Below are 26,331 nucleotides of genomic sequence, written 5' to 3' on the forward strand. Positions count from 1 at the left end.
CATCAGGTGAGCCAATATCTGTCTGCTCCATGATTGACTCACTATACTGTTGTTCTATGCATTCTACGATACTTGAAAGGCACTCTCTTCCATGGCTTTTTCTACCCAACTCAGTCTCCTCTTGTATTCTGTGTATTTTCTGATGCTGATTGGGCAAGAGAACCCACTGATCGTAGGTCCACTACGGGTTATTGCTTTCTTCTTAGTTCTTCTTTGATTTCTTGGCAAAGTAAGAAACAAACTTTTATGGCTTGTTCCAATACTGAAGTAGAATATTGTGCCCTTGCTGATACCGCACCTGAGCTCCTTTAGCTATGATGGCTTCTTAAGGATTTAAGTGTGTCCACATCCTCTACTACTCCTCTTTATTGTGACAACCAGAATGCCATTTATATTACTCACAATGATGTCTTCCATGAACGGACTAAACACATTGAGATTGATTATCATTTTATCCGTTATCATCTTGTCCACGGTGCTCTCAAGCTCTTCTCAGTCTCCTCCAAAGATCAACTTGCTCATATCTTTACCAAGTCACATCCTAAGGGACGTTTTCGTGATTTGGTTGACAACCTCAAGTTGGTCTCACATCTATCTTGAATTTGGAGGGGGTTGTTAACGTGTATAATATTGTGGGCTTTAGGCCCAGTTAGATTACTTGTACTGCACACATATGCCTCCTATATAAAGGCACTCATGTACATTCTTTGATCAAGAAATACAATACTATCGCATACAGTATTTCTAACACATCTCTTGTATTTGAAATATCTTATCTCTTATCCAATAGATGTGCTTCAATATTACGGAATGCATCCTGAATTTGTACACCATATGACACCGTTTCTTGTACAGGCTTGATGTACTTGAGTAGAAGCTGATACCAATTTGAGTCGTCGATGCGACCTTGTTTCTCTCCTCACTTCCATGCAGCTTCAACTCAGCCATGCTCGTGAACTTAATTGTTAATAATTAATCAGTCCTCATTGTTGGCATAGGTTGTTGACTTGTTCAATAAATTTGGCGTCATTCATGATGCATCTAAGTCAATTGGATGCATCTTGCTTGGACTTCAAAGACAAAGAAGGGCCTTTGTGAAATACAATTGATTGAGATGCATCATGAATGCTGAGGATTTCCTTGAATAACCTAGGCCAGAAACGAGGGCTATTTAATTTTTTTTTAATCCAGATTGTAATTGTTTAATCATGCCCAAAGCAAGATATAGACCACATTGGATAGCTTATGCTTATTGCCCAAGCAAGATCTGGACTACATTGGCCACTATAAAATTGACTTCGTTGGGTAATCACATTGCCCTCTCAAACATGGCTGAGGTGAACCTACATGGAAGATGGTCTAGTCCATTTGTTTACAGAGTGATAAGGACTTTGAAACTAAAGGGCATATTATATGAATACATTGAAGAAGATCTGTCCAACAAAGTCCTCTGCTTCTACAGTAATCCTGTGTACAAGAAAATCCCAGTACTTGTTCATGGTGGAAAAACAATTTGCGAGTCCATGATAGTCGTTGAATATATTGAACAGACATGGCCACCTACTCCCTTTCTGCCAACTGACCCTTACGAGAGAGCCAAGGCTCGATTTTGGGTTTTAAAATAACTTCTCTTCCATATTAGACAAAAAAAAAAAAAAAAATTTTTTGGGTTATTTGCTGGTATATCTTTATATTTCGAGTCTTACTATTTCCTCCACAGGTAATGAGCTGAAATGCTTATGCCTTGTGTCAATATGATTACTTCACGTTTTTTTTTTTAGTCCATGTTTGCAAAATTCAGGGCATTTTTTTTTTGGGTACAAATCCTCAAGAAGTAAATAGAAATGATTTACATCTATTCCATTCCTAAAAAGTGATTAAACTTTTACATTGGCCATCAATCTGTCACAGTCCTTTTTTAATTTTGGGGTTGAGACCGTTTAGGGAAAAAAATTGACACTAGACATTAACACAGGCGAAATTAGAAAAATAAAATTCATTACCTAAGAAAAAACCAAGCCAGGTTTCATTTAATAAAAACAACCTAGTACTCATTACGTCTTAAAACTTTGATAGGCTCCAGCTGCAATTTTGTCAGTATTTCGATCCAATGGCAAGGAGCAAAAGAAGGCCCTGAAGGACAGTTTGGAAATGCTAAAAATTATGGAAGAGCAGGGCCTAGGTGAGAAGAAATTTTTGGGGGGAGACAGAATTCGTATAGTGGACATTGCATTTGGAACAATTGCACACTGGTATGGTGTCATTGAAGAAATAATTGAAGTAAAAGTGCTGGAAGCCCATGCATTGCCCCGCTTGCACGCATGGTAAGAGAATTTTGAGGAAGTTCCTATAATTAAAGAAAATCTTCTGGATCATGATAAAATGTTGTTCTTTTTCAAGAAGAGTCGTATAGAAATGTTGTCAGCATCTCAGTGATTTACTTTTGTGTATGTCTGTACTGTTATTTGGAATAATAACGAAGAGGCTTTTTTTTTTCTTTTTTTCTTTTTTTTGATAATCAATAACGACAGGTTAATGGTTCCATCAATAAAAAGAGAGGTGAATGGTATGTCAGTTTAACGAGAGGTTATTACTTATTATTAGTAAGGATACGTTTGGTACACTGAATGAGAATTACGACAGGAATTGTAATCTTTATTACCAGTAATAAAGTGTGTTGTAATGTAATAACTAAACTTATTCATTAGTTTGATTGTGAGTTATAATATTAGAATGAAACTTAACATTTATTTTAGGAAATATCTTACTTATACAATTATTCTCCTTAAAAATTGTTATTTTTAAATTTAAGAGAGATATGTGTTATTTTTTATGATTTTTTTTTTTATACTTGTTAGATGTATATAGAAAGTTTAATTATTTGGAAATATATTAAGTTTTGAAATTATTACACTTACTAAGGAATAGCTAATACAACATTTTAAAGAAGAATAGTTATTCCTCATTTTGAAGAATAGCTATTCATAAGGAATGACTATTCCTTGTAATAAAAACATAATCAAACTAAAGAATAGCTAAACCATAGGAATAACTATTACATTACAACACCTATTACAATCTACCAAACATGCCCTAAGTCATTACACTGATGTATAATTGGGTGTATCCACGAAACGACTTTATAATTTTGGATTCACTAGCATCTAGAGCGCTCGGTCCCATTTCAAATGAATACAACTTGATGTCAAGCCCAATCGGCCATCTCGCAAGGCTCAAGCCCACTCCCTGATTTCGTGCCCAAAGAAGCATATCATACCAGTATAGGGTGGCAATTCATATTTGCGAGTCAAGTTTGTATCGTGTCGATTTATAAGTATTCGATTATATGGGTCAATATTAACCGATGCGAAACTATTAATAATGAGTCAGAATTCATCAAACTCTAAGATGACATTTTTTATTAAACAGGTCAATTGTGTTGACTCGTTTATCAGATTTTATCAAAGAAAAAAAAATACAAATTTTAGTATTAACCCAATTGACATGAACTATGAAAAACCAAACAAATAGATTTTTTTTAATATAAATTTAAGAACTAAAGAGTAATTGCATCATAAATAATCATTCAAAACTAGAGCATATCTTAATTTCACAAATAAACAATCACAGTATGTCAAACAAAATAAACCACAACAACTAATAAGTTTATATACATAGGGTTTTGAAAGATATATAGGTAAGGACAAAACTTATGTATAATACCTTAGGTGCCGTTCCTTAAGTTTCTCTCTTAAGATTCAGTCATGTGACTACTTAACTAAAAAATATACTTCCATCTCATAAGAAAAATTCACATGGTAGAATCTTAAGAAGATAACCTAAGGAACAGCACCTAAGTACTGTACCTAAATCTTGCCCTATTGGTAAAATGACATTTAGTTAAACAAGTCAAACAGGTTTCATAGGTTGGATATGAACGTGACACTTTTATTAAATGGGTCAATCATGTCAACCCGAATATGACATGAACTTGTAAGGCCTTACAACCCATAACCTGCTAACTTCGTATCGTGTCTTATTGTGTTTACAGATCATGTCAGATTTCGTCACCCCTACTGCGTACACCAGTGGAGGAGCTAGAAAGTTTTTTCAGAGAGCCAAGCTAAATAATAAATTCAAAGAATAACACACACACACATATAGAATGTTTGTAATTTTGATTTAATATATGATATTTTCTTATGAATTCAAAAATATTTATATCAAGTAAGTCTTTACATCTTTGCAAAAATAAAAATAAAAATAAAAATAAAATAAGGAAAAAAAAGAGTAAATCTTGACATGTCTAAAAAGTAAAAAGTAAAAATATACAAGTCAATTTAATAAAAATAAAACATAATTAAATTATGTATGGTATACATTAAATACACTTTGATTTAATGAGCTATGTATGATATAAGAGTAATTAGAGAAAACAAAAATGTATTAGTCAATTATATAAATACATTACATGTTTTTAGTAAAAATCTAAGTGGCCATTACTTGAATTTATGTCTAAAATTAAATATTTTTACCTAAATTACAAGAGACATGGATGATTTTTGAAAAGTCAAGGGGATGTGATTCATGCGATGGAAGAGTCTAATGTTCTAGTGCAATAAAAGGTTTTCTCTGTAAGTTGTCTATGGGTTGTAGTGTCTAGATAAAGGTTTTACTTGCATCGTGATAACTTCTCTTTTCATAGTGGATTTGCAGGGAAAGTTTTCATTCAACTTTTGAATTGATAAGAGGGGAAGAGATGCACTTAATCAATCTTTTATTATTTGCCATAAAAATATATAAGAGAGAGAAATGTAGAGTCTAATTTCTTTTTTTTATTAATGTCAATTCTTATAGGTGAAGCCATGGTCAAACTATCTCCCCATCTCAAGAAGGTCCTCTACTTTGTTTGGCTGGTCGATCTTCCTTTCTCTGAATTGACATTTTGATCATTTGGTGTATTAGGGAGGGATTAACATTTTTAATGCAATCTAGTCGTACCAACATGATCCCACTGATTTTCTTTCGATCAGAGCATCAAGCAGCGCAACCCTTATACCTATACTTCGGACGTGGCTCCAAATGGTATAAAGTGGGTGTAGATATTCCTCAATATACTTTGTTATGTCTAATGCTTAACATAGGGGGTTGGTTTCTCTGTCTCGTTGGGGAGCTCTTGGTGAGGAACCCTTAGGATAAGTTGCTAAAACAAATACTATACTTCCAAAGAGAGAGTGTTGGCAGCAATGGAGACATTTATTTAGCCTCATTCAAAAGGAAATGCATGCAAGGTTAAGCCAACAGCTTCAATTACTCAAATTTTCGATATTCTTTTTTATTTCTCATCAAATGAATGACATTATTTTTGGGAAATCCTAGTCTTTCTTAGCATGATATTGGGAATATTTTTGCTATTACTCAAACAAGCATTAAATATTGTGCTTGTGTATTCGGAGTCCAAATCTTCTGTCTTATCAATTGTGCTCCACTTCATGCTCCACCAATAAAACTTAGACAACTAGCCTGTCTCATTAAATGAGATAACTTTGACTTTAATAAGAGAGGCTAGTTGTCTCATTTAATAAGATATCTCATTTAATGAAAAAGGTTAGTTGTCCAAATTTTATTGGTGGAGCATGAAGTGGAGCACAATTAATGAGACAGAGGATTTGGACTCGTGTATTCGCGCATCTAGCAAAGCAAAGAAATGTTCCGCTCTTTTGGGCATCCCAATAACATTAAATTTTTGTGTATGAATCTATTGACCCTGGATCGAATTGTTTGAAATTTGAACCCACTTTCAAAAAATCATAATTAATTGTTGTTTTATCAATAGTTGATCATTAAAAAAATTTATAAATAAATAAATAAATAAAAAATAAAAAAGCCTACCTAATTCAACTCTTTCGAATAGTTGACAAAGTGTTGCAAATTTGTCTACAAAAGCAACATGCAATCAATCTCTTTTCATTCTTTTTTTTTTTTTGGACAAAGTTTAGATACAAAATTGGTTGTAATTTAAGACTACAATCTTACTCAATATCTTTTTATTGAAGGTAAATATTGACAAATCTACTATTGGATTACATTTTCTTCTTATATCCTCCATGCTTGCAAAATTTTTAAGTAATTAAAGATTAATAGCTATATCATCAATAAATTATTTAAATAACAAGTTTTGGTAGTTTAAAATTATGCATAAAATATAAGCTTATAAATTATATAGTAAATTATATTCACACAAAATCTAACATGTATTAAGAGTGTAAAAAACATGCAATTCAACGGTTAGATTTTTAAAATATGTAATTATTAGGTTCTGAAGATTTAAGAATAAATATTTAGAATCATATCTTATTGTATTGGCAAACCGAAGACAAAACATGTCTAGTCTATGTATTAGGCAATGCTTAAAAGTATAAATTTCAAGCTTTAAGTTTAGCTGACTGCAGAAAAAGGGAGTCAATTTCAATCAAGCTCGATTGATCAAGAAATTAGACTTGACCGATCAAGAATCGTAGAAATCAGATTTTGCAGAAGTTTTAAACAATGCCCAAGCCTACAAAAATGTTTAGGGTTTCGTTCTAACTTGTCCACATATAAAAGGGAAACTCTAGCTACATTTTTTAGACTTTGGAAGACTTGTGTGTTACATTTTGTGAGATCTGAGAGGTTTTGTACCTTCTAACTACACAAGAATCTATCATAGCAAGATCTACAATCAAGCGGTGGTAGAACCTAGTTGCTGCTACAAGATCATTACTACTAGTGATCTGAAACCTTTGAGTGGGATCTCAAAGTCACAAGCAAGAGTGCTTGTGTTATTGTAAATCCAAGAAGAGAAGAAGTCTGTGGATTCAAAGCATGTGGTCGTGTCAGTAAGTTACTACATGAGGTAGCAATAGATTTAAGGTTAAATCTTTTGTAAAAACTTCGATTTTCTTACAGTGGATTTACTTTACCTTGAGGATAGTTAGGTCAAATCCTCCACAAGTTTTTACTTTAAAACGGTTCATTTCATCAGTTTTCTTGAATCATCATATTGTAATGTTATTTACTTTTCTACTTTTATACATGATATGATATATGCTTGTTTAACCTAGACATAAATAATAAACCTAATAATCAACTTGGTTAATTAATTAGGTTAAACAATCTAGTTTAAGGGGTCTAAACAAACAAACAAGTGGTCTCAAAGCGGGTTAGCTCTTGTTTATATGTTTCTTAACCTAGAGTTAATTGTTGACCCCTGTTGTCATGGAACACGATCATTCTCTTGCAATCTCTCCACACTTTAACGGGAATAACTATGCTTATTGGAAAGTTAGGATGAAAGCCTTTTTGAAATCTATTGATGATGAGTTTATTAATTATGATATTACTATCTCCCTTTATATGTTTTGTGAATTAAAGTTCATATTTTTACTTTGATTTTGGTACTGTATCTCCACACATGCGTTTATGGTTTTGTTTTTAGTGTTTCAAGAATTTACTAGTTAATTCTTTCAACAGCTACTGTCTATACTAGCAACAAATAGTTAGCAGTTATGTTAGAATTATATTAGGGCAATATCTTGTATTTGGGCTGGTATTTAATTTAAGCATTTCATAGTGTATGTGTGTGTGTTTTGTCATGGATTGCCAAATAGGGAGATTGTTAAGTTCTAAAGATTTAGGAATAAATATTTAGAATCATATTTTATTTATGTTGGCAAACTAAGAACAAAACATGTCTAATCTATGTATTAGGCAATGCTTAAAAGTATAGGTTTCAAGCTTCAAGTTCAGCTGACTGCAGAAAAAGGGAGTTAATTTCAGTCAAGCTCAACCAATCGATAAATTAGACTCGACAGATCGAGAATCGCAGAAATCAGATTTTGCAGAAGTTTTAAACAATGCCCAAGCCTGCGAAAATGTTTAGGGTTTCATTCTAACTTGTCCACATATAAAAGGGAGAACCTAGCTACATTTTTCAAACTTTTGGAAAAATTGTGTGTTACTCTTTGTGAGATTTGAAAGTTTTTGTACCTTCTAATTACACAAGAATTTACCAGAGCAAAATCTACAATCAAGCGGTGGTAGAACCTAGTTGCTGCTACAAGATCATTACTGCTGGTGATTTGAAACCTTTGAGTGGAATCTCAAAGTCACAAGCAAGAGTGCTTGTGTTGCTGCAAATCAAAGGAGAGAAGGAGTCTGTGAATTTAGAGCTTGCACGTGGTCGTGTCAGTAAATTACTACATGAGGTAGCAATAAATTTAGAGTTAAATCTTTTGTAAAAACTTCGATTCTCTTATAGTGGATTTACTTTACCTTGAGGATAGTTAGATCAAATCCTCCCTAGATTTTTACCTTGAAACGGTTCGTTTCATCAGTTTTCCTAAGTCATCATATCGAGGTGTTATTTACTTTTTCGCTTTTATGCATGATATGATATATGCTTGTTTAACCTATGCCTAAATAATAAACCTAATAATCAACTTAGTTAATTAATTAGGTTAAACAATCTGGTTTAAGGGGTCTAAACAAAAAAACAGTAATAATGTTTATTTTATTGAGTAAGGTTATAACCTTAGGTTACAATCTTAGGTTACAACCAATTTTGTAATTAAACTTTATCCTTATTTTTTAAAGACCATAAAAGAATCATTTATCCCTATATTTCATAAATTCTCACTAATCTCACAATTATAATAGTAATCAAATAAAGAGGAATGGAAAGGAGGCTAAGAAGCGTGTGAGCCCCAAGTTTAACTAAATGAATATAATTTTTCCATTTCTAATTACTCCTTCCGTCCCAATTTGTTTGTCATGCTTGAAAAGTCAAACTTTTTAAGGGAACATCATTTATAGTCTTGTCTGCCTTATACAAATGTATAAGTTTACAAAACTATCCTTAAATAAATTTATCAGCTTTTTAAAAAAGAGTTATTTTTAATGAGGCAATTAAAAAGGTGCCCTAATTAAATTGATTTTTTTAAATATTAGTTAGTTTTCTTTTTAAATAGTTTTGAAAATAAAATAGGAGTATAATAGAAACATTAGTAAACTAATAATTTTTATTTTTAGAAACAGGACTATATTTTAGGACATCCTAGAATGGAATAGAAGACAAACAAACTAGGACAGAGGTAGTAATTATTTTTACAAACTCAAGGAGATCAGTTTAAAATCTCAAGGATTTAAAATCTCAAGGAGATCAGGTTATTAGAAATTAGTAGTTAGTACATGCATCAAGATTTTCCACATTATCGATGCAATTTGCACTTTTAAAACTATTTAGGTTCTTCCCATCAACAACAACAACAACAACAAAAAACCCTACTCTATTCAGGTTCCACCATTGAATTGATCATAAAAATGTACAAACTAATTGACCATCAAAATCAAGTATAATTTAGGGTGTGTTTGTTTGGAGGTGAAACAGGATGGATAGAAAACTTTGGAGAGAAAATAGGGAAGAAAATTATTTTTGGAGTGTGTTTAGTTGGGTGGGAAAGAAGGAAAATAAATGGCAGGGCCCAAATGTTTTCTCTAGGTATACCAAAATGTTTTCTCCCCAAAATAGAGAAAAAATGGAGTGGGGATGCATTTTTTCTTGATTGACAAAAATGTCCATGTGCATGTGCACATGGGCTTTGTCACGACCCAAACCTGTACTTCAAAGTTTAGAGCATGACCGGCATATTAATATTAAGTTTACCTCAATACTAACACGAACCAACCTAATCGGAAAGTGCTTATCAAGAATTTGTTTCTTGAATTCCTGCTTATTTTCTTACATGAATACTTTAAGTTTCAGCCAGGTGGTAATCTTCCAAGTTCAAAGGAAATAAAATCGCAAGGTTTTCATCAATATATATATATATATATCCTTATCTTTATAAAGTTATATCCATAACATTAAAAGAGCATATATGTTTTATAATATCACAAATCAAAGTTTCATGCACTTAAAAGTAATTAAGATAATAACGTGCATATAAACTCATAAAATTAATTATTAATTAGGTTGGGGTGTTACAGGCTTCGTCTAGTTGCCTCTATTTTTTTTTTTTTTTTGGCAGTAACGTTGCTTCTTTTTTTTTTTTTCTATTCTTTTGATTTTCTTCTTGCTCCACTCCATGCTCCACAAATAAAAATTTGTCATATGTACACCAATTTAATTCAAATCTAATTTTCAGCCTTTTATTATTTAGTTTCCTAAAATAAATCCAAAAAAAAAAAAAAAGAAGCCAAGCCATTCCACTAGCAACCATCACAGTTCCTCCACCACCACCACCAACGTTCGTTAGTGCCACCAAAAGGGAGATCACTGACGTCCTCAACGGTCAGCCACTCCTGTCGACCAGCCACCCACCACCACCGGTTGTCAGTTACCAAAAATAATTTTTATTTAAAAAAAAAAAAAACAACATCCACCACCAATCAATCACCAACAGTCCACCACCCTTGTCCAACGTTGCCAGGTAGAGATGACGACACCATCAATGCCGCACCATCACCATGTCTAAGTACCATAAATGGATTTAAAGAAGAAAGGTAGTCATGGCCCATGAGTACCCACGAACAAGATGTCACAAAACTAATATTAGTCATGGATTTGAAGACAAGGAGGCTGTGGTGGATGGCTGTTGATGTCATCGGAGATCTCTTCCTAGTGGTACCAATGAAGGTTGGTGGTGGTGGCTAGTGTGGGTGTGTGGGGTTCTTTTTATTTTCTATTTTTTGGGTAATTGACAACTTGTGGTGGTGGGTGGCTGGCCAGCAGGGGTGGTGGCTGATGATGGCGTTGACGAAGGTTGTTGTTGTTTGTGGTGGAGGAACTATGATGGTGGTTGGTGGGGATGATTTGGATTTTTTTTTTTGATTTATTTTAGGAAACTAAATAATAAAGGCTGAAAATTAGATAATTAAATTGGTGGACATATGGCAAATTATTATTGGTGGAGCATGGTCTAGCAAGAAAAATGGTATAGAAGATTTGGACTCCATTAAACAAACTAATTTGGTTTTATTTGGATTCTTTTCAAATGGAATGCTAATGTGAAACTTCACCATGTGTTTAAATATATTTATGGAATGATTAGATAAGATATTATTTCAAATCTGATACATCACAAATTTGTTGGAGTAACATCCATCCACCACATGTTAAATTCATAACAAGCATTGTATATGCTAATAATTGAAGTATTATTCAAAGTTCAAAGCTAGATCATAATTTTATATATTCTAAAAAAAAAAAAAATTTAAAGTACAAACAACACCCTAAATTTGGGTGTTTTTGGATTTTATATTAAAGTATTAGAATTTGGATATTAGCTGTTATAGTCATATTCTATTTGCATCAGCAGCATTTCCATCCATCTTTTTTCATTAAATGTCACATAAGTTTATCACGTTTGTTTAGTTTATCTAATAAAATGATGTCGAGTTATTTTTATTAAGCCATGCCAATTTTTAAAATTATTTATAGTTTTTTTAGGTTACAAAATAATGTGATATTATTTTTTTAGATAAATTAAATATACATGACAAGTTTATATGGCAATTAATGGAAACTATAGATGAAATGACTACTAATGCAAACATAATAAAATTTCAGAAGGTAAATTTCAAATTTTAAAACTTCTGTAAAATCTATCTGAAGATTCCCAATTTTTTTTAGCAGAAAAAAAGGAACTTAGTTCATACACAACACTAGTGATTATGACATGGAAGGTGTGAAGTGAATTTTTCCCTCATGAACTTCATATGGGTCACCATATTTGCATAGTCAGGAAGGTTTTCTTTGACCACGGCAACTTCCTTAAAATCCTGAATCCAAGAATGCAGGCGTGGAAAAGTTCTCGGATTTAGCACTTTGACACCCACTGCTTCTTCCATGCCAGAAACCAATAAGCTAACCATCCATATGAAATGTCAACCATCCTATACTGTCACCACTGAAAAACTTCTTGTTCCCTAGAGCTTTCTCTTCCAAGATCTTAAAAACTTCCTGTGCCTCTTTTATTGCCTTTTCTTGTTCTTCTCCAGTGGTTTGGAAAAATGCGTGAAAAATGGGGCCTAGAAATTAATACATAGAATCAGTCAAAAATATTATTTCAAATTACACGTGCTAAAAATGTTTATTCCTGGATTAGACCATATTGGGCTTACATAAGCCAAGCAGAAGACTAAGACGATCATGTTAGATTTTCAAAAGAGTAGTATTAAGAATATGTGGGTTTTAGTTAGCTTAATTGGTAAAGTCTTATATGGTTGAATAAGAGAGATCTGAGGTTCAATTCTTGCTCGAAACTCTCTTTAAAAATAAAAGTATTAGAATATTAAAATTTTACTGCACATAAACTCTACATCAATTTTTTTATAAATTGATGTGTCATTAATCATTAAAAGAAAATTAAGATTTTTTTTTTTTAAATTACGATAATTCATTTATTATTACGTCAATTTGTAAAATTATAAATGTTTTATAATAAAATTTGTAGTAATTTTAATATTTTTAGCATGCATTAGATAAAAGTCAACTTAAATGGCCAAGAAGTAAAGACCCAGGTGTCTTAACGAAAATTACAGAAGTACTTTTTCTAATTCGGTAGTATGCTCTACTGCGTTAATAAAAGAGATATGCTTTCTTCTGCGTAGTAGAAATGAAATCAGATTTATAACAAGAAGTATCAGAAAAGGAATCCCAATGAAGATCAAACTTACCTTCTGTAATCCAAACTGTATCCAAAATCGAGCTAAGGCTCTTGCATAGGCATCTTTTGGCAGCAATGGATTGTCGGGCCATGTTTCTTCAATGTATTCAAGGATGACTAAGGACTCGACAATTGGTTTGCCGCCATGAACAAGGACAGGGATTTTCTTGTGAACTGGGTTGTATTGCAAGAGCAATTGACTCTTCTCGTTGGGAAGGTCTTCTTCCAGATAATCGTATTTCACCCCCTTCAGTTTTAGAGCCCATATCACTCTATGACTGAAGGGGCTAGGCCAGAATCCTAGTAGCTTTACTTCTTCCATTAGTAATGAGGGGGATCAAGGTGTGAGGTATAGGGCCATGCCAAGTCAATTTATACCAACAATGGTGATCTCTTTCTTGGGTAATAAGTTTGTAGCTAGTTTGACTACACATTTTCTTTTCCTTCTTTTAAGATTTGAAATTATGCATTTTTTTTCTTTCGAATTGTGCAATAAGTAATGAAATATGAGCATGCGCCAGAAGTCTTTCTAATTTTCTATTTAATAAAAAAATTTCATGNATCCATATGAAATGTCAACCATCCCTATACTGTCACCACTGAAAAACTTCTTGTTCCCTAGAGCTTTCTCTTCCAAGATCTTAAAAACTTCCTGTGCCTCTTTTATTGCCTTTTCTTGTTCTTCTCCAGTGGTTTGGAAAAATGCGTGAAAAATGGGGCCTAGAAATTAATACATAGAATCAGTCAAAAATATTATTTCAAATTACACGTGCTAAAAATGTTTATTCCTGGATTAGACCATATTGGGCTTACATAAGCCAAGCAGAAGACTAAGACGATCATGTTAGATTTTCAAAAGAGTAGTATTAAGAATATGTGGGTTTTAGTTAGCTTAATTGGTAAAGTCTTATATGGTTGAATAAGAGAGATCTGAGGTTCAATTCTTGCTCGAAACTCTCTTTAAAAATAAAAGTATTAGAATATTAAAATTTTACTGCACATAACTCTACATCAATTTTTTTATAAATTGATGTGTCATTAATCATTAAAAGAAAATTAAGATTTTTTTTTTTAAATTACGATAATTACATTTATTATTACGTCAATTTGTAAAATTATAAATGTTTTATAATAAAATTTGTAGTAATTTTAATATTTTTAGCATGCATTAGATAAAAGTCAACTTAAATGGCCAGAAGTAAAGGACCCAGGTGTCTTAACGAAAATTACAGAAGTACTTTTCTAATTCGGTAGTATGCTCTACTGCGTTAATAAAAGAGATATGCTTTCTTCTGCGTAGTAGAAATGAAATCAGATTTATAACAAGAAGTATCAGAAAAGGAATCCCAATGAAGATCAAACTTACCTTCTGTAATCCAAACTGTATCCAAAATCGAGCTAAGGCTCTTGCATAGGCATCTTTTGGCAGCAATGGATTGTCGGGCCATGTTTCTTCAATGTATTCAAGGATGACTAAGGACTCGACAATTGGTTTGCCGCCATGAACAAGGACAGGGATTTTCTTGTGAACTGGGTTGTATTGCAAGAGCAATTGACTCTTCTCGTTGGGAAGGTCTTCTTCCAGATAATCGTATTTCACCCCCTTCAGTTTTAGAGCCCATATCACTCTATGACTGAAGGGGCTAGGCCAGAATCCTAGTAGCTTTACTTCTTCCATTAGTAATGAGGGGGATCAAGGTGTGAGGTATAGGGCCATGCCAAGTCAATTTATACCAACAATGGTGATCTCTTTCTTGGGTAATAAGTTTGTAGCTAGTTTGACTACACATTTTCTTTTCCTTCTTTTAAGATTTGAAATTATGCATTTTTTTTCTTTCGAATTGTGCAATAAGTAATGAAATATGAGCATGCGCCAGAAGTCTTTCTAATTTTCTATTTAATAAAAAAATATTTCATGACACATATGTTCTTCACCTGCAACCCCCAAGTCAACCTACTTTTATCTGTTCATTATTAAACAAGAGAAAACTATCGTATAATTTGCTATTAATTAATAATGATCTTCAGTGTTAAATATTAGCATTGATACATCATGTTGAATATGTTTGTATGGATGCGAAAGTAAAAGCATAAAATATAGAACACAATAACACACGAAAGTTACGTGGTTCAGTCTAACGGCCTACATCCACGGAAGAAACTCTAAAGGGCTACATCAATAATATATTAGAGTGTAGTACAAATTCTGTGTTACAATGAATCATAACATGTGTATATATATTAGATTATACCCTAGACTAATAGACTTCTAGTACAAGTAGGAGACTTGGCTTGCACACAAAGTAGAATTAGGTTTGGGCCTATACTAATGGGCTAATATATCTCTAACATTCAGTAACAATTGTCAAAAATTGCAGTAGATTTGAGTTATGAAGCAATTAAAACAAGAATTAGCTAATAATCAAGGGAAAATCAAAGGAGTCAAATCGAAACGGGAATGAGAAATCATGAAATGATTTGAGATTAGTTCAAAGCAGATCAAGGACTCACTTATGAATGGATTAAGCCAGCAAACTACAACTCTTGGGAGTACAAGGGTGATGGTTCAAGATCCATTTGGTTGGGGGGGGGTGGGGGAGGGGGGAAGTAAGAGGATAGAATATTGTGGGAGGATGGAAAAGTGAGTGGATAGAAAAGATTTTAATTTCTCTCATTTTTGTTTGGTTGGGAGTAGAAAAATGGAGGGATGGAAAAAATGAGTTTAATTAAATTTACTCATATACCATTGTTAAAGAATGATGCCCAATTAAAACAAAAAAGTGACAAATAACCAAAAAAAAAAGAGCAATCAACCAAATTTATTAAAAAAAAAAAATTCATGTCTAGTTAAAAAAAAAAAAAAAAAAAAAACTATCATGCCTAGGCCCTAGAAAATCAAAAGAAAAAAAAAGAGGCAACGTTACTGCCCCCCCCCCCCCGCGTGCGGCCAAAAAAAAAAAAGGCACGCCCAAGCCCTAAGAAGGTACAGAAGATTTAGACTCTGTTTAAAGAGTTTAAATTCAATAAGGATGTTGTGCAAGGGAATGGCTTGTGTCCAGTGGCCAGTTGCCACTAGACACGTTAGATACGGACACGTATCCAAGAGAGAACACGTGTCCGCATTGCAACGTGTCCACTAGCCACTAGACACAAGCTCCCCCGTTATGCAAAACATATGGTTTACACCCTCCAATAACATGTCACGTCAACTTTTCACAAATTTACGAATAGGACTTGGCATGTACAATCATTCCTCACAATAAAATCTCATCCTCCTTCCCTTAGAACTGAAGAACCACCAAACCTAAACCTACAAGAGACATCACCAAAGTTTGCCAAAGACATTGCAAGAGTTTGAAATTTTTTTCTTTTTTTTTGGGTCACCAATACTTGGCTTTGTGTGTGACGATACTCAAGTCCTTGCTTTTGGTCATTTTTGTTGTTGGGTTCTCTTCAATCTTCCAATGTGCAAGCTCTCAGGCAAACCCAAGTGCTGATAGCACAAAGCCAGTGTTAATGACCCCCAAAAAAGAAAAAAAAAAGTTATTTCCAAACTCCGGTTGATTTTAGTAGCGTCTCTGACGAGCTAAGGTTTAGTTCAGTGGTTCTGAGGTTAGAGAAGGACATTGGGGTTTTAATTTTGGTTTGCTTGTTCTTTTGTCTGATGTGAGTGAAGGATTGTGGGCGGCAAGTCCTATTCTTTAATTTGTGAAAACTTGATGGGACGTGTTACTATTAAAGCATTCCCATCAGCTGTCTTATAAAAAATGTCATTTTGACACACCAAAAGCCTACTTTATTATTTTAACACACCATTTTACAATTCAACATTTATCACATCTTCTATTCTTTGATTCTAAATATTAAAATAATATATACATCTCATTAAATAATATATTTACTCAAAACCTAGCCAATATACAAATGCACAGCCTAGTGGCAGTCGCCACAACTTAAGAACCAACAACCACCGCTAGAACCACCGCCACAAACTACAACCACAATCACCGGATACTCCAACAAATTGCAAATCCAAAAACCTCAACAAAATATTAATAAATAAATTAAAAAATTTAAATAAATAAATTAAAAAATTTAAATAAATAAATTAAAAAAAAAAACTCAAAATCTTTAACAAACACCGCCGGCCCACGACCCAATTAAGAGATCTGAAGGTCGGCGATGAGGGTAGTGGAGGTCGACGGTGAGGGCTGTGGAGGTTGGCAGCGAGGTGAGGCGGCGAGAGATCTTAAGCAAGGAGGAGAGGGAAGAGATAGAGTGACAAAGAGAGAAAAGAAATGAGAGACTTGGCGTGGGAGGTCTGCGGCGAGGGATGTATTGGTCGACGGTCAGGGCTGTGGAGGTTGGCGGCGAGAGATCTTGAGCATGGAGGACTGAGAGGGAAGAGATAGAGAGTGATAGAGAGAGAAGATGAAGAGATATTTTAATTGGTGGGATGAGAGAGAAAGATGAATAAAAAAATAATAAACACATATGCCATATCCATCCCTACCGTGCCAAAGATAAGACGGTACTGTAGCATGTCTCAAATTTTTTTTGGCATTTAATACACCTCATGAAGGTCTATTTTTGATGTTTGGTGTGCCAAATGCCAAATATTTGGCATTTGGCACACCTGATGGTAATGCTCTAATGTGTAAATCATGGATTTTGCACCATTGTGTTGAATTTAAACTCTTTTTAAAATATATAGAGATTAGCTAGCCGTTATTGCAACCCCCAAAAAAAAAAAAAAAAAATCTCGACCTTGACATAAGTATATATATTTGTATGTAATACAAAATAAAGGATTTTTTTACCCTTTTTGGCTTATTTTAATATTGATATGTAATTTGTTAAAATACAAAAATTTAATAGATGACATAGTTATTACTTATCACTTCTTGATTACCTTGAATTTTTTTCAAATATAGAGAGTATAAAAAATATATATATAATCTAACCATGGATTTGTAAAAATTCATATTCAACATTAAAATATTGAGTAATGTAATATTACTCAAAGTTATATCAAATGTTTTTAATTGCATGATTATTTATTTATTAAATGACTTAATTGGTATTTTTAAGTGTTTAGATGACGTAATAGGTTATGTGGGTAAAATATGGATTAAAACTAATAAGGTTTTATATATATATATGATGAAATTTTTTTACTCTAAGCTGACTTATTCTAATATTGATATAAGAAAATATATTCTAACAATGGATTTGTAAAACTTTATATCCAACAATAAAATATTAAATAGTGTAACATTAATTAAACTTATACAAAATATAAGTAGAATTGAGCCTATATATTATAATAATCCTAAAACAGTCCATAAATTATGAATCATTACCAAATATTTATGACTCATTTGGTACATGTGTTTAAACACATGTTTTTAATTTTTAAACAACATTACACGTATTTTTACACATTTTTTCACCCACACATATTTCAAAAAAAAAAATTAAAAATTGTTGTTTAAATACACCAAACAGACAATTTCTTAATTTTATCAATCCAAAACAAGTAACCTACGGTATCTATAACTTTGTGACGGTGAGCTGGAGCAAAGGAAGGAAATTTCGGTGGAATGGATGGACTAGTACTTCATGCGTGCATCTTTATTATCTTGGACTTGGAGTTGGACATAATAATCAAAGCAGGCGGCACGGCCTATATTCAAGGTCACAACGCACCATCATATAATAAAATCCACATTATGTTTTTTGTTTGATTAGGCTCTCTAGAGAATAGAGAACACTAGTTTTTGGTTTTATTCATTTCATTTTACTTTTCGTGATTCCGGGGAACTTGGCCCATTCATTTGACTTTTATATGCCTTTATGATTCTTCCATTTTTTCTTGCCACATCGTATGAATTGTGGACATCCTCGGCCATGTTTTTCAAAAGATGAATGATACGTAAATTTTCTGTGGTCCCAGTGGCTGTGGCACCTTGTCCTTTTGTGTCTCATTGATGGAGCCTGCACAATAATTTTTATGTTATGTTCACACCATTTTTTTTAATGAGAATGTAGTGTTCACACCATTATTTCATGGCTTGATTGAATTTTCTGACATGAAAAGTTTTAAGTTGGTGAAAGTCTGGACTTTTTTTTTTTTTAATGAGAATGTAGTGTTCACACCATTATTTCATGGCTTGATTGAATTTTCTGACATGAAAAGTTTTAAGTTGGTGAAAGTCTGTGGACACGTGAAGTTTATTATTTATCTGCTACTCATCACAACTTATTACATCAGACCATTATTAATATATGTTATATATATATAATATATTTTAAATAGATCACTTTCATCAAAAAAAAAAAAAAAATAGAATCATAGTAGATAATGTGAACTTTATTATTGTCATATCACTCAGGATAAATTTGTATGATAAGAGTTTGCACAAAGGAAAATTTTTTCAAAAAATATTTATAAAATGCTCTTCCAGCATTCAGATAATCAATTTAAGCTAGGAGTAATTACACAATGTTTTTAAAGTATAATAGTGTGGTATATTTCCTTTAACATAATAATGGGTCACTAATTAAATTCATAATGAGATTTATTATCCATGTAAAAAAAAGAAATACGCCATTATTATACTTCTAAAATATTCTAAAATATATAATAATATTTTCCATTAATTAAACTAACTCAATGTTCAATCCCTCCACATTTTTAACCATAACCCGTTGGCATGATTTCATTCTAATACTTAAGATAGAGATTCTAAAAAATAAAGAATTTTAATTTCTTAAATACACACTTTTTCAAACTTGACAACCATTAAGTGCTAAGCAAGAAACCTAGTTCCGTTGTTGCTATAAATTGACATTTAGGCGCTGGTGGTAGTCTTCCAACCTTGGTATCCTATTTACAAATTACAATTATAATGGAAGAAGTGCAGCTGCTTGGATTTTGGCCTAGCCCTTTAGCTATAGAGTGATATGGGCTCTGAAGCTGAAGGGTGTGAAATATGAGTACATAGAAGAGGACCTGCGCAACAAGAGTGATAGGCTACTGCAGTACAACCCAGTTCACAAGAAGATTCCGGTTCTTGTTCATGGTGGCAAACCTATAGCTGAGTCCTTGTTTTTGAATATATCGAAGAAACTTGGCCTCAGAACCCTTTGCTGCCAAAGGATTCCTATGAAAGGGCATTAGCTCGGTTCTGGATTAAATTTGGAGCAGATAAGGTAATTTTGACTATGACAATCCTATCATGCATGCATGACTTTTAACAAAATCTTTTCTATTTCACTTGAAATATATGGAGCGTTCATTTTTAGGTTTAGATTTTATTAATTTCTTGGATATATATAATGACACGCCATTTAAAGTTTCAAAATGATAGGATACACCTTTTTATTTATAATATTTAATGTAAACCATAAAATTGATTAATTTTAAGTAGAGAGGATTTTAATGTGCTCATGTTGTCAAATTTAATTAATCACCTTTCTATTAATTACCTGAGTTCTGAATTACTTCTAGTTATAATTCTTTTTTCTTGACTTTTGTGAGAAGTCTCATATCTCCAACTTTTAGGAGAAATTACATTTTATTATCCAAAAACAATACTCAAAATTACACTTTACACTCTAAATTTTCAAATTGCACAGCTAACATCCTAAACTATACTACAAATTACACTATGCACCATAAACTTTGGTTTTCTGTCCAAAATAATGAAAAATTGATGGTAGGGTGCAAATTGTGTACACGAGTTATAATTTAAGTGTTAATCATGCATTTTAAAAGTTTATGATACAAAGTATAATTTTAGGTGATAAAGTGTAATTACTCTAAGTTTTTAATTATGTTAATGATAGGGAATGAATGGCAAGTAGTGAAATAATTTTATAACATAACTAAACCAATCTCTCTCTCTCTCTCTGTTTTTTTTAATGCTAATAGCTTATCTTTCTGAATCATCAAGGGTCCTATTTTCTCTGCATTTTTCCGATCTACAAAAGAGGAGCTTGATCAGAATGCAATAAAAGAAATAGTGGAATATCTGAAAATCTTGGAAGAGCAAGCTCTAGGGGACAAAAAGTTTTTTGGTGGCGACAATATAGGATTAGTAGACATAGCATATGGATGGCTGTGTCACTGGTTTATAGGCATGGAAGAAATGGGAGGAGTTAAACTGCTAGTACCAAGTACTGTGCCTCGCTTGCATGCATGGGCTGAGAATTTCAAGCAACTTCCTATAATCCAAGAGAACCTACCTGACTATACAAAATTGTTGGCACATTTTAAATCATTGAGGGAGAAAACTACTGGCTATGATGCCCGCTAGCTGCTTGCTAGAATCTTATTTTATCAGAATCCTAAAGAGAGAAAATATGTTTCTCGATTAAAATTTGAAAGTGTATAAGATGGCATGTCATTTAAAAATTTAAATAACGTGACACTACAGGTGTGTTTGTTTCCAGCGGCTACATTTGCGTTTGTTTCCTTGCGTTTTTTTTTTTTAACTAGTCCATAGCACTGTTCATAGACCAGTCAAGTGCTAAAAACAGGTGAACAGTAATTTGTAGCAATAAAAAATATTTTGCTACAGTGTTTTAAGCAATAAATTTTCAATTTTCAGCAAAATAAACAGTATTCAAATGCACACTATAATCTCAATCATGAAATTGATCTATTTCTCAAATAGAGAGGATCCTAATACTCCTAGTATATATGTTTATATATTTTTCATGCTTATGTTTGTATATTTCCAATGCTTGTGTATATGAAGCAAGAACCCTTGTGAGGGTGATAATATTATAGGATAATAATAATAATAGGATACACAAGCGAGAACCCTTGTGAGAGTGATAGTATTATAGGATAATAATAATAGGGGTGAACTATGTATTTGATCCCTATTATATACATCATATTTCAATTTGATCTCTAACCTTCCCATTATGTCAATTTGGTCCCTAAGCTTTCGAAACCATGTCAATTTAGTCCTTACTATTATCTTTTAGATAAAATTGATGATGTGTCTAATGGCTAAAATAAAAAATTAGCTTCCGTTGATGTGATAATAAACTAAAATTGTATTTGCTCGTTTGTCATGTCAACAATTTTTATATAAGATATAACAGCATTGACTAAATTAACATGACACTAAAAGATTAAAGACCAAATTGACACAATTGAAATATTAGAGATCAAATTGAAATGTGGTGTAAAAATAGGGACCAAATATGTATTTTATCATAATAATAATAATAATAATTGTGCACACCGAATGAAAGGTGAATGAGCTGGGCCTCACTTGGGCTCACAACTTATTTGAAAAGTGGGTTTAGGATTTCCCACGATGGGTGGTCCTCGGCACAGAGACTCAGTGAGGTCCTATCTCTGTTTTCTCTCCCTCTCCCTATCTATCGCTCATTTCTCCTTTCTCCCTATTTCTGGTGAACTTTTTTCCCACCCCCATTTTTGCTCCAACTTCTCATATTTATAGCCCAAGGTTAGTGGAGAGGTCATAATTACTCTCATGGTTAGTGCAAAGGGAGGTCCAATACCCTTGATTACAAGTGGGTGGTTAGATGGGAGTGGAACGCCGTAGGAATGGCCTTGGAACTTGGTTCCCACTCCCGCAGAAATGCCCGGCTGCGACGCTCCTAGTTCTGCCAGGCATATTTGGGATGGGATGTTCGGATGTTAATATTAGCCTCATTGCCCGGTTAAGGTCCCCCGAGCAAAGATTGAGTGATGAAGCCCGGGCTTGCAATCCGCGTGGGCCTAAGCTAGGATCCTAGGCAAAGGGAGATGGGGACCTTGGGCCTCACTATCACGTTAGAGCTTAAGGCCCAAACGTGCTTGGGCATCGCAGGTCCGTACAACAACCATGGGCCCATTTGCGTAGTTCGGGCCCAGATGTCTAGATGGCCTTGGGGGAGGCACACCGTACAATAATAATAATAATAATAATAAGCTGATTTTTGTAGATTTTGTTTGGCAATTCACATAACTGCTTCATTTATTTTTCTTTCTTTATTATTATTATTATTTAAAAAAAAAAAAAAATAGCGCAAAGCCAGTGTTAATGACCCAAAAAAAAAAAAAAAAAAAAAAAGTTATTTCCAAACTCCGATTGATTTCAGTAGACGAGCTAAGGTTTAGTTCAGTGGTTCTGAGGTTAGAGAAGGACATTGGGGTTTTAATTTTGGTTTGCTTGTTCTTTTGTCTGATGTGAGTGAAGGATTGTGTGCGGCAAGTCCTATTCTTTAATTTGTGAAAACTTGATTGGACGTGTTACTATTAGAGCATTCCCATCAACTCTCTTATAAAAAATGTCATTTTGACACACCAAAAGCCTACTTTATTATTTTAACACACCATTTTACAATTCAACATTTATCACATCTTCTATTCTTTGATTTTAAACATTAAAATAATATATACATCTCATTAAATAATATATTTACTCAAAACCTAGCCAATATACAAATGCACAGCCTAGTGGCAGTCGCCACCACCCAAGAACCAACAACCACCACTACAACCACCACCACAAACTACAACCACAATCACCGGATACTCCAACAAATTGCAAATCCAAAAACCTCAACAAAATATTAATAAAAAATTAAAAATTTTAAATAAATAAATTAAAAAAAAAAACTCAAAATCTTTAACAAACACCGCCGGCCCACAACCCACTTAAGAGATCTGAAGGTCGGCGGTGAGGGCTGTGGAGGTCGACGGCGAGGGCTGTGGAGGTTGGCAGCGAGGTGAGGCAGCGAGAGATCTTAAGCAGGGAGGAGAGGGAAGAGATAGAGAGTGACAAAGAGAGAAAAGAAATGAGAGACTTGGCGTGAAAGGTCAGCAGCGAGGGATGTAGAGGTCGACGGCCAGGGCTGTGGAGGTTGGTGGCAAGAGATCTTGAGCATGGAGGACTGAGAGGGAAGAGATAGAGAGTGATAGAGAGAGAAGATGAAGAGATATTTTAATTGGTGGGATGAGAGAGAAAGATGAATAAAAAAATAATAAACACATATGCCATATTCATCCCTACCGTGCCAAAGATAAGATGGTACTATAGCATGTCTCAAAAAATTTTGGCATTTAATACACCTCATGAAGGTCTGTTTTTGATGTTTGGTGTGCCAAATGCCAAATATTTGGCATTTGGCACACCTGATGGTAATGCTCTTAGAATGTGTAAATCATGGTGTAAGGACTCAATTTGGATTGGACCCAGAGTATGAATGGGTTTTCAGCCCAACAAGCCCAAACAATAAATTTGTAGAGAGTGGATCGAAGGTTTAGGCGCTGGCCGGCGTTCACGAAGCATGAACTCTTTTCTTTTATTAAAAAAATACTTAGAACCATTTACAACTGGGGGATGCTCCTCGGACTGCCGAGGTGGCCTTTTTCTTCCCGCCCCCCTTCTTCCTTTACTCGCTCCTCTTTATATAGTTTTCATTGTCCTATCTTGTTCTTCCATCTGTTGATCATCCATTCACCTTTCTTCTGACCGTCCGTCATATCAAAGGCCTTATCAACACTCAAGTGGTTCACACTAATCAACGTTGCCCTGCTAAGGGGTTGCATCCCCATTAATGCGGCTAGAGGGGTTAGGTGAATGCATTAAGTGTGGTGGTGACAGCTTGCTCTAGACTTGTCCCTTCTCAAAATTATCCTTAGTATGCTGAGGACGAAGAGGTCCTCAGCGTGGATCCGAAAAAGAGGCTTTCCCTAATTTAGCCTCGGATGGTCATTCTTCCTCGACGTGGGCCTTGGGCCTATTACACGATGAGCTGAGGCTATCAGGCCCACGGGCCCCACACATGGATTTTGCACCATTGTGTTGAATTTAAACTCTTTAAAATATATAGAGATTAGCTAGCCGTTATTGCAACCCCCAAAAAAAAAAAAAAAAAAATCTTGACCTTGACATAAGTATATAAATACAAAATAAAGGATTTTTTTACCCTTTTTGGCTTATTTTAATATTGATACGTAATTTGTTAAAATACAAAAATTGAATAGATGACATAGTTATTACTTATCACTTCTTGATTACCTTGAATTTTTTCAAATATAGAGAGTATAAATATATATATATATATATATATATATATATAATCTAACCATGGATTTGTAAAAATTCATATTCAACATTAAAATATTGAGTAGCAACTCAAAAAAAAACATTAAAATATTGAGTAATGTAATATTACTCAAAGTTATATCAAATGTTTTTAATTGCATGATAATTTATTTATTAAATGACTTAATTGGTATTTTTAAGGGTTTAGATGACATAATAGGTTATGTGGGTAAAATATGGATTAAAACTAATAAGGTTTATATATATATATATATATATTATGAAATTTTTTTACTCTAGGCTGACTTATTCTAATATTGATATAAAGAAAATATATTCTAACAATGGATTTGTAAAACTTTATATCCAACAATAAAATATTAAATAGTGTAACATTAATTAAACTTATACAAAATATAAGTAGAATTGAGCCTATATATTATAATAATCCTAAAACAGTCCATAAATTATGAATCATTACCAAATATTTAGGACTCATTTGGTACATGTGTTTAAACACATGTTTTTAGTTTTTAAACAACATTACACGTATTTTTACACACTTTTTCACCCACACATATTTCAAAAAAAAAACTAAAAATTGTTATTTAAACACACCAAACAGGCAATTTCTTAATTTTATCGATTCAAAACAAGTAACGTACGGTATCGATAACTTTGTGACAGTGAGCTGGAGCAAAGGAAGGAAATTTCGGTGGAATGGATGGACTGGTACTTCATGCGTGCATCTTTATTATCTTGGACTTGGAGTTGGACATAATAATCAAAGCAGGCGGCCCGGCCTATATTCAAGGTCACAACGCACCATCATATAATAAAATCCACATTATGTTTTTTGTTTGATTAGGCTCTCTAGAGAATAGAGAACACTAGTTTTTGGTTTCATTCATTTCATTTTACTTTTCGTGATTCCGGGGAACTTGGCCCATTCATTTGACTTTTATATGCCTTTATGATTCTTCCATTTTTTCTTGCCACATCGTATGAATTGTGGACATCCTCGGCCATGATTTTCAAAAGATGAATGATACGCAAATTTTCTGTGGTCCCAGTGGCTGTGCCACCTTGTCCTTTTGTGTCTCATTGATGGAGCCTGCAAAATAATTTTTATGTTATGTTCACACCATTTTTTTTTTAATGAGAATGTAGTGTTCACACCATTATTTCATGGCTTGATTGAATTTTCTGACATGAAAAGTTTTAAGTTGGAGAAAGTCTGGACTTTTTTTTTTTAATGAGAATGTAGTGTTCACACCATTATTTCATGGCTTGATTGAATTTTCTGACATGAAAAGTTTTAAGTTGGTGAAAGTCTGTGGACACGTGAAGTTTATTATTTATCTGCTACTCATCACAACTTATTACATCAGACCATTATTAATATATGTATATATATATATATATATTAAATAGATCATAATAGATAATGTGAACTTTATTATTGTCTATCACTCAGGATAAATTTGTATGATAAGAGTTTGCACAAAGGAAAATTTTTTCAAAAATATATTTATAAAATGCTC

General features: G+C 33.2%; 3 protein-coding genes and 1 pseudogene across 3 annotated transcripts; 2 read left to right on the plus strand and 2 right to left on the minus strand.

The window, feature by feature from the left end:
- Positions 1-1,328: 1,328 nt before the first annotated feature.
- Positions 1,329-2,328, plus strand: LOC112021102 (probable glutathione S-transferase). Its single transcript, XM_065780414.1, has 2 exons — positions 1,329-1,613; positions 2,077-2,328. Exons 1-2 carry the CDS (start codon positions 1,329-1,331, stop codon positions 2,326-2,328), a joined length of 537 nt encoding a protein of 178 aa, XP_065636486.1.
- Positions 2,329-11,644: 9,316 nt separating this feature from the next.
- On the minus strand, positions 11,645-13,212 carry LOC112020443 (probable glutathione S-transferase; annotated as a pseudogene).
- A 36-nt stretch (positions 13,213-13,248) lies between these two features.
- Positions 13,249-14,568, minus strand: LOC136070445 (probable glutathione S-transferase). The gene is made up of 2 exons (XM_065780415.1): positions 14,070-14,568; positions 13,249-13,427 (listed from the first exon to the last, which is right to left on the minus strand). The coding sequence occupies exons 1-2, from the start codon at positions 14,383-14,385 to the stop codon at positions 13,249-13,251; spliced, it is 495 nt and encodes a 164-aa protein (XP_065636487.1). The 5' UTR covers positions 14,386-14,568.
- A 4,984-nt stretch (positions 14,569-19,552) lies between these two features.
- On the plus strand, positions 19,553-21,163 carry LOC112021099 (probable glutathione S-transferase). The gene is given in 4 exon segments (XM_024053670.2): positions 19,553-19,663; positions 19,666-19,813; positions 19,816-19,922; positions 20,666-21,163. Coding segments are annotated over 4 exon segments (663 nt in total). The 5' UTR covers positions 19,553-19,618; the 3' UTR covers positions 21,029-21,163.
- The last annotated feature ends 5,168 nt before the right edge of the window (positions 21,164-26,331 follow it).

This window comes from Quercus suber, unplaced genomic scaffold, assembly GCF_002906115.3.
Source record: "Quercus suber isolate HL8 unplaced genomic scaffold, Cork oak 2.0 scaffold_235, whole genome shotgun sequence".
Classification (NCBI taxonomy): Eukaryota; Viridiplantae; Streptophyta; class Magnoliopsida; order Fagales; family Fagaceae; genus Quercus; species Quercus suber.

Bases quoted from the DNA above. Each gene is read 5' to 3' on its own strand.
- LOC112021102 (XM_065780414.1), top strand. From the start codon at position 1,329: ATGGCTGAGGTGAACCTACATGGAAGATGGTCTAGTCCATTTGTTTAC. The intron at 1,614-2,076 runs GTTTTAAAATAA...AAACTTTGATAG, and splicing joins GAGCCAAGGCTCGATTTTGG to GCTCCAGCTGCAATTTTGTC.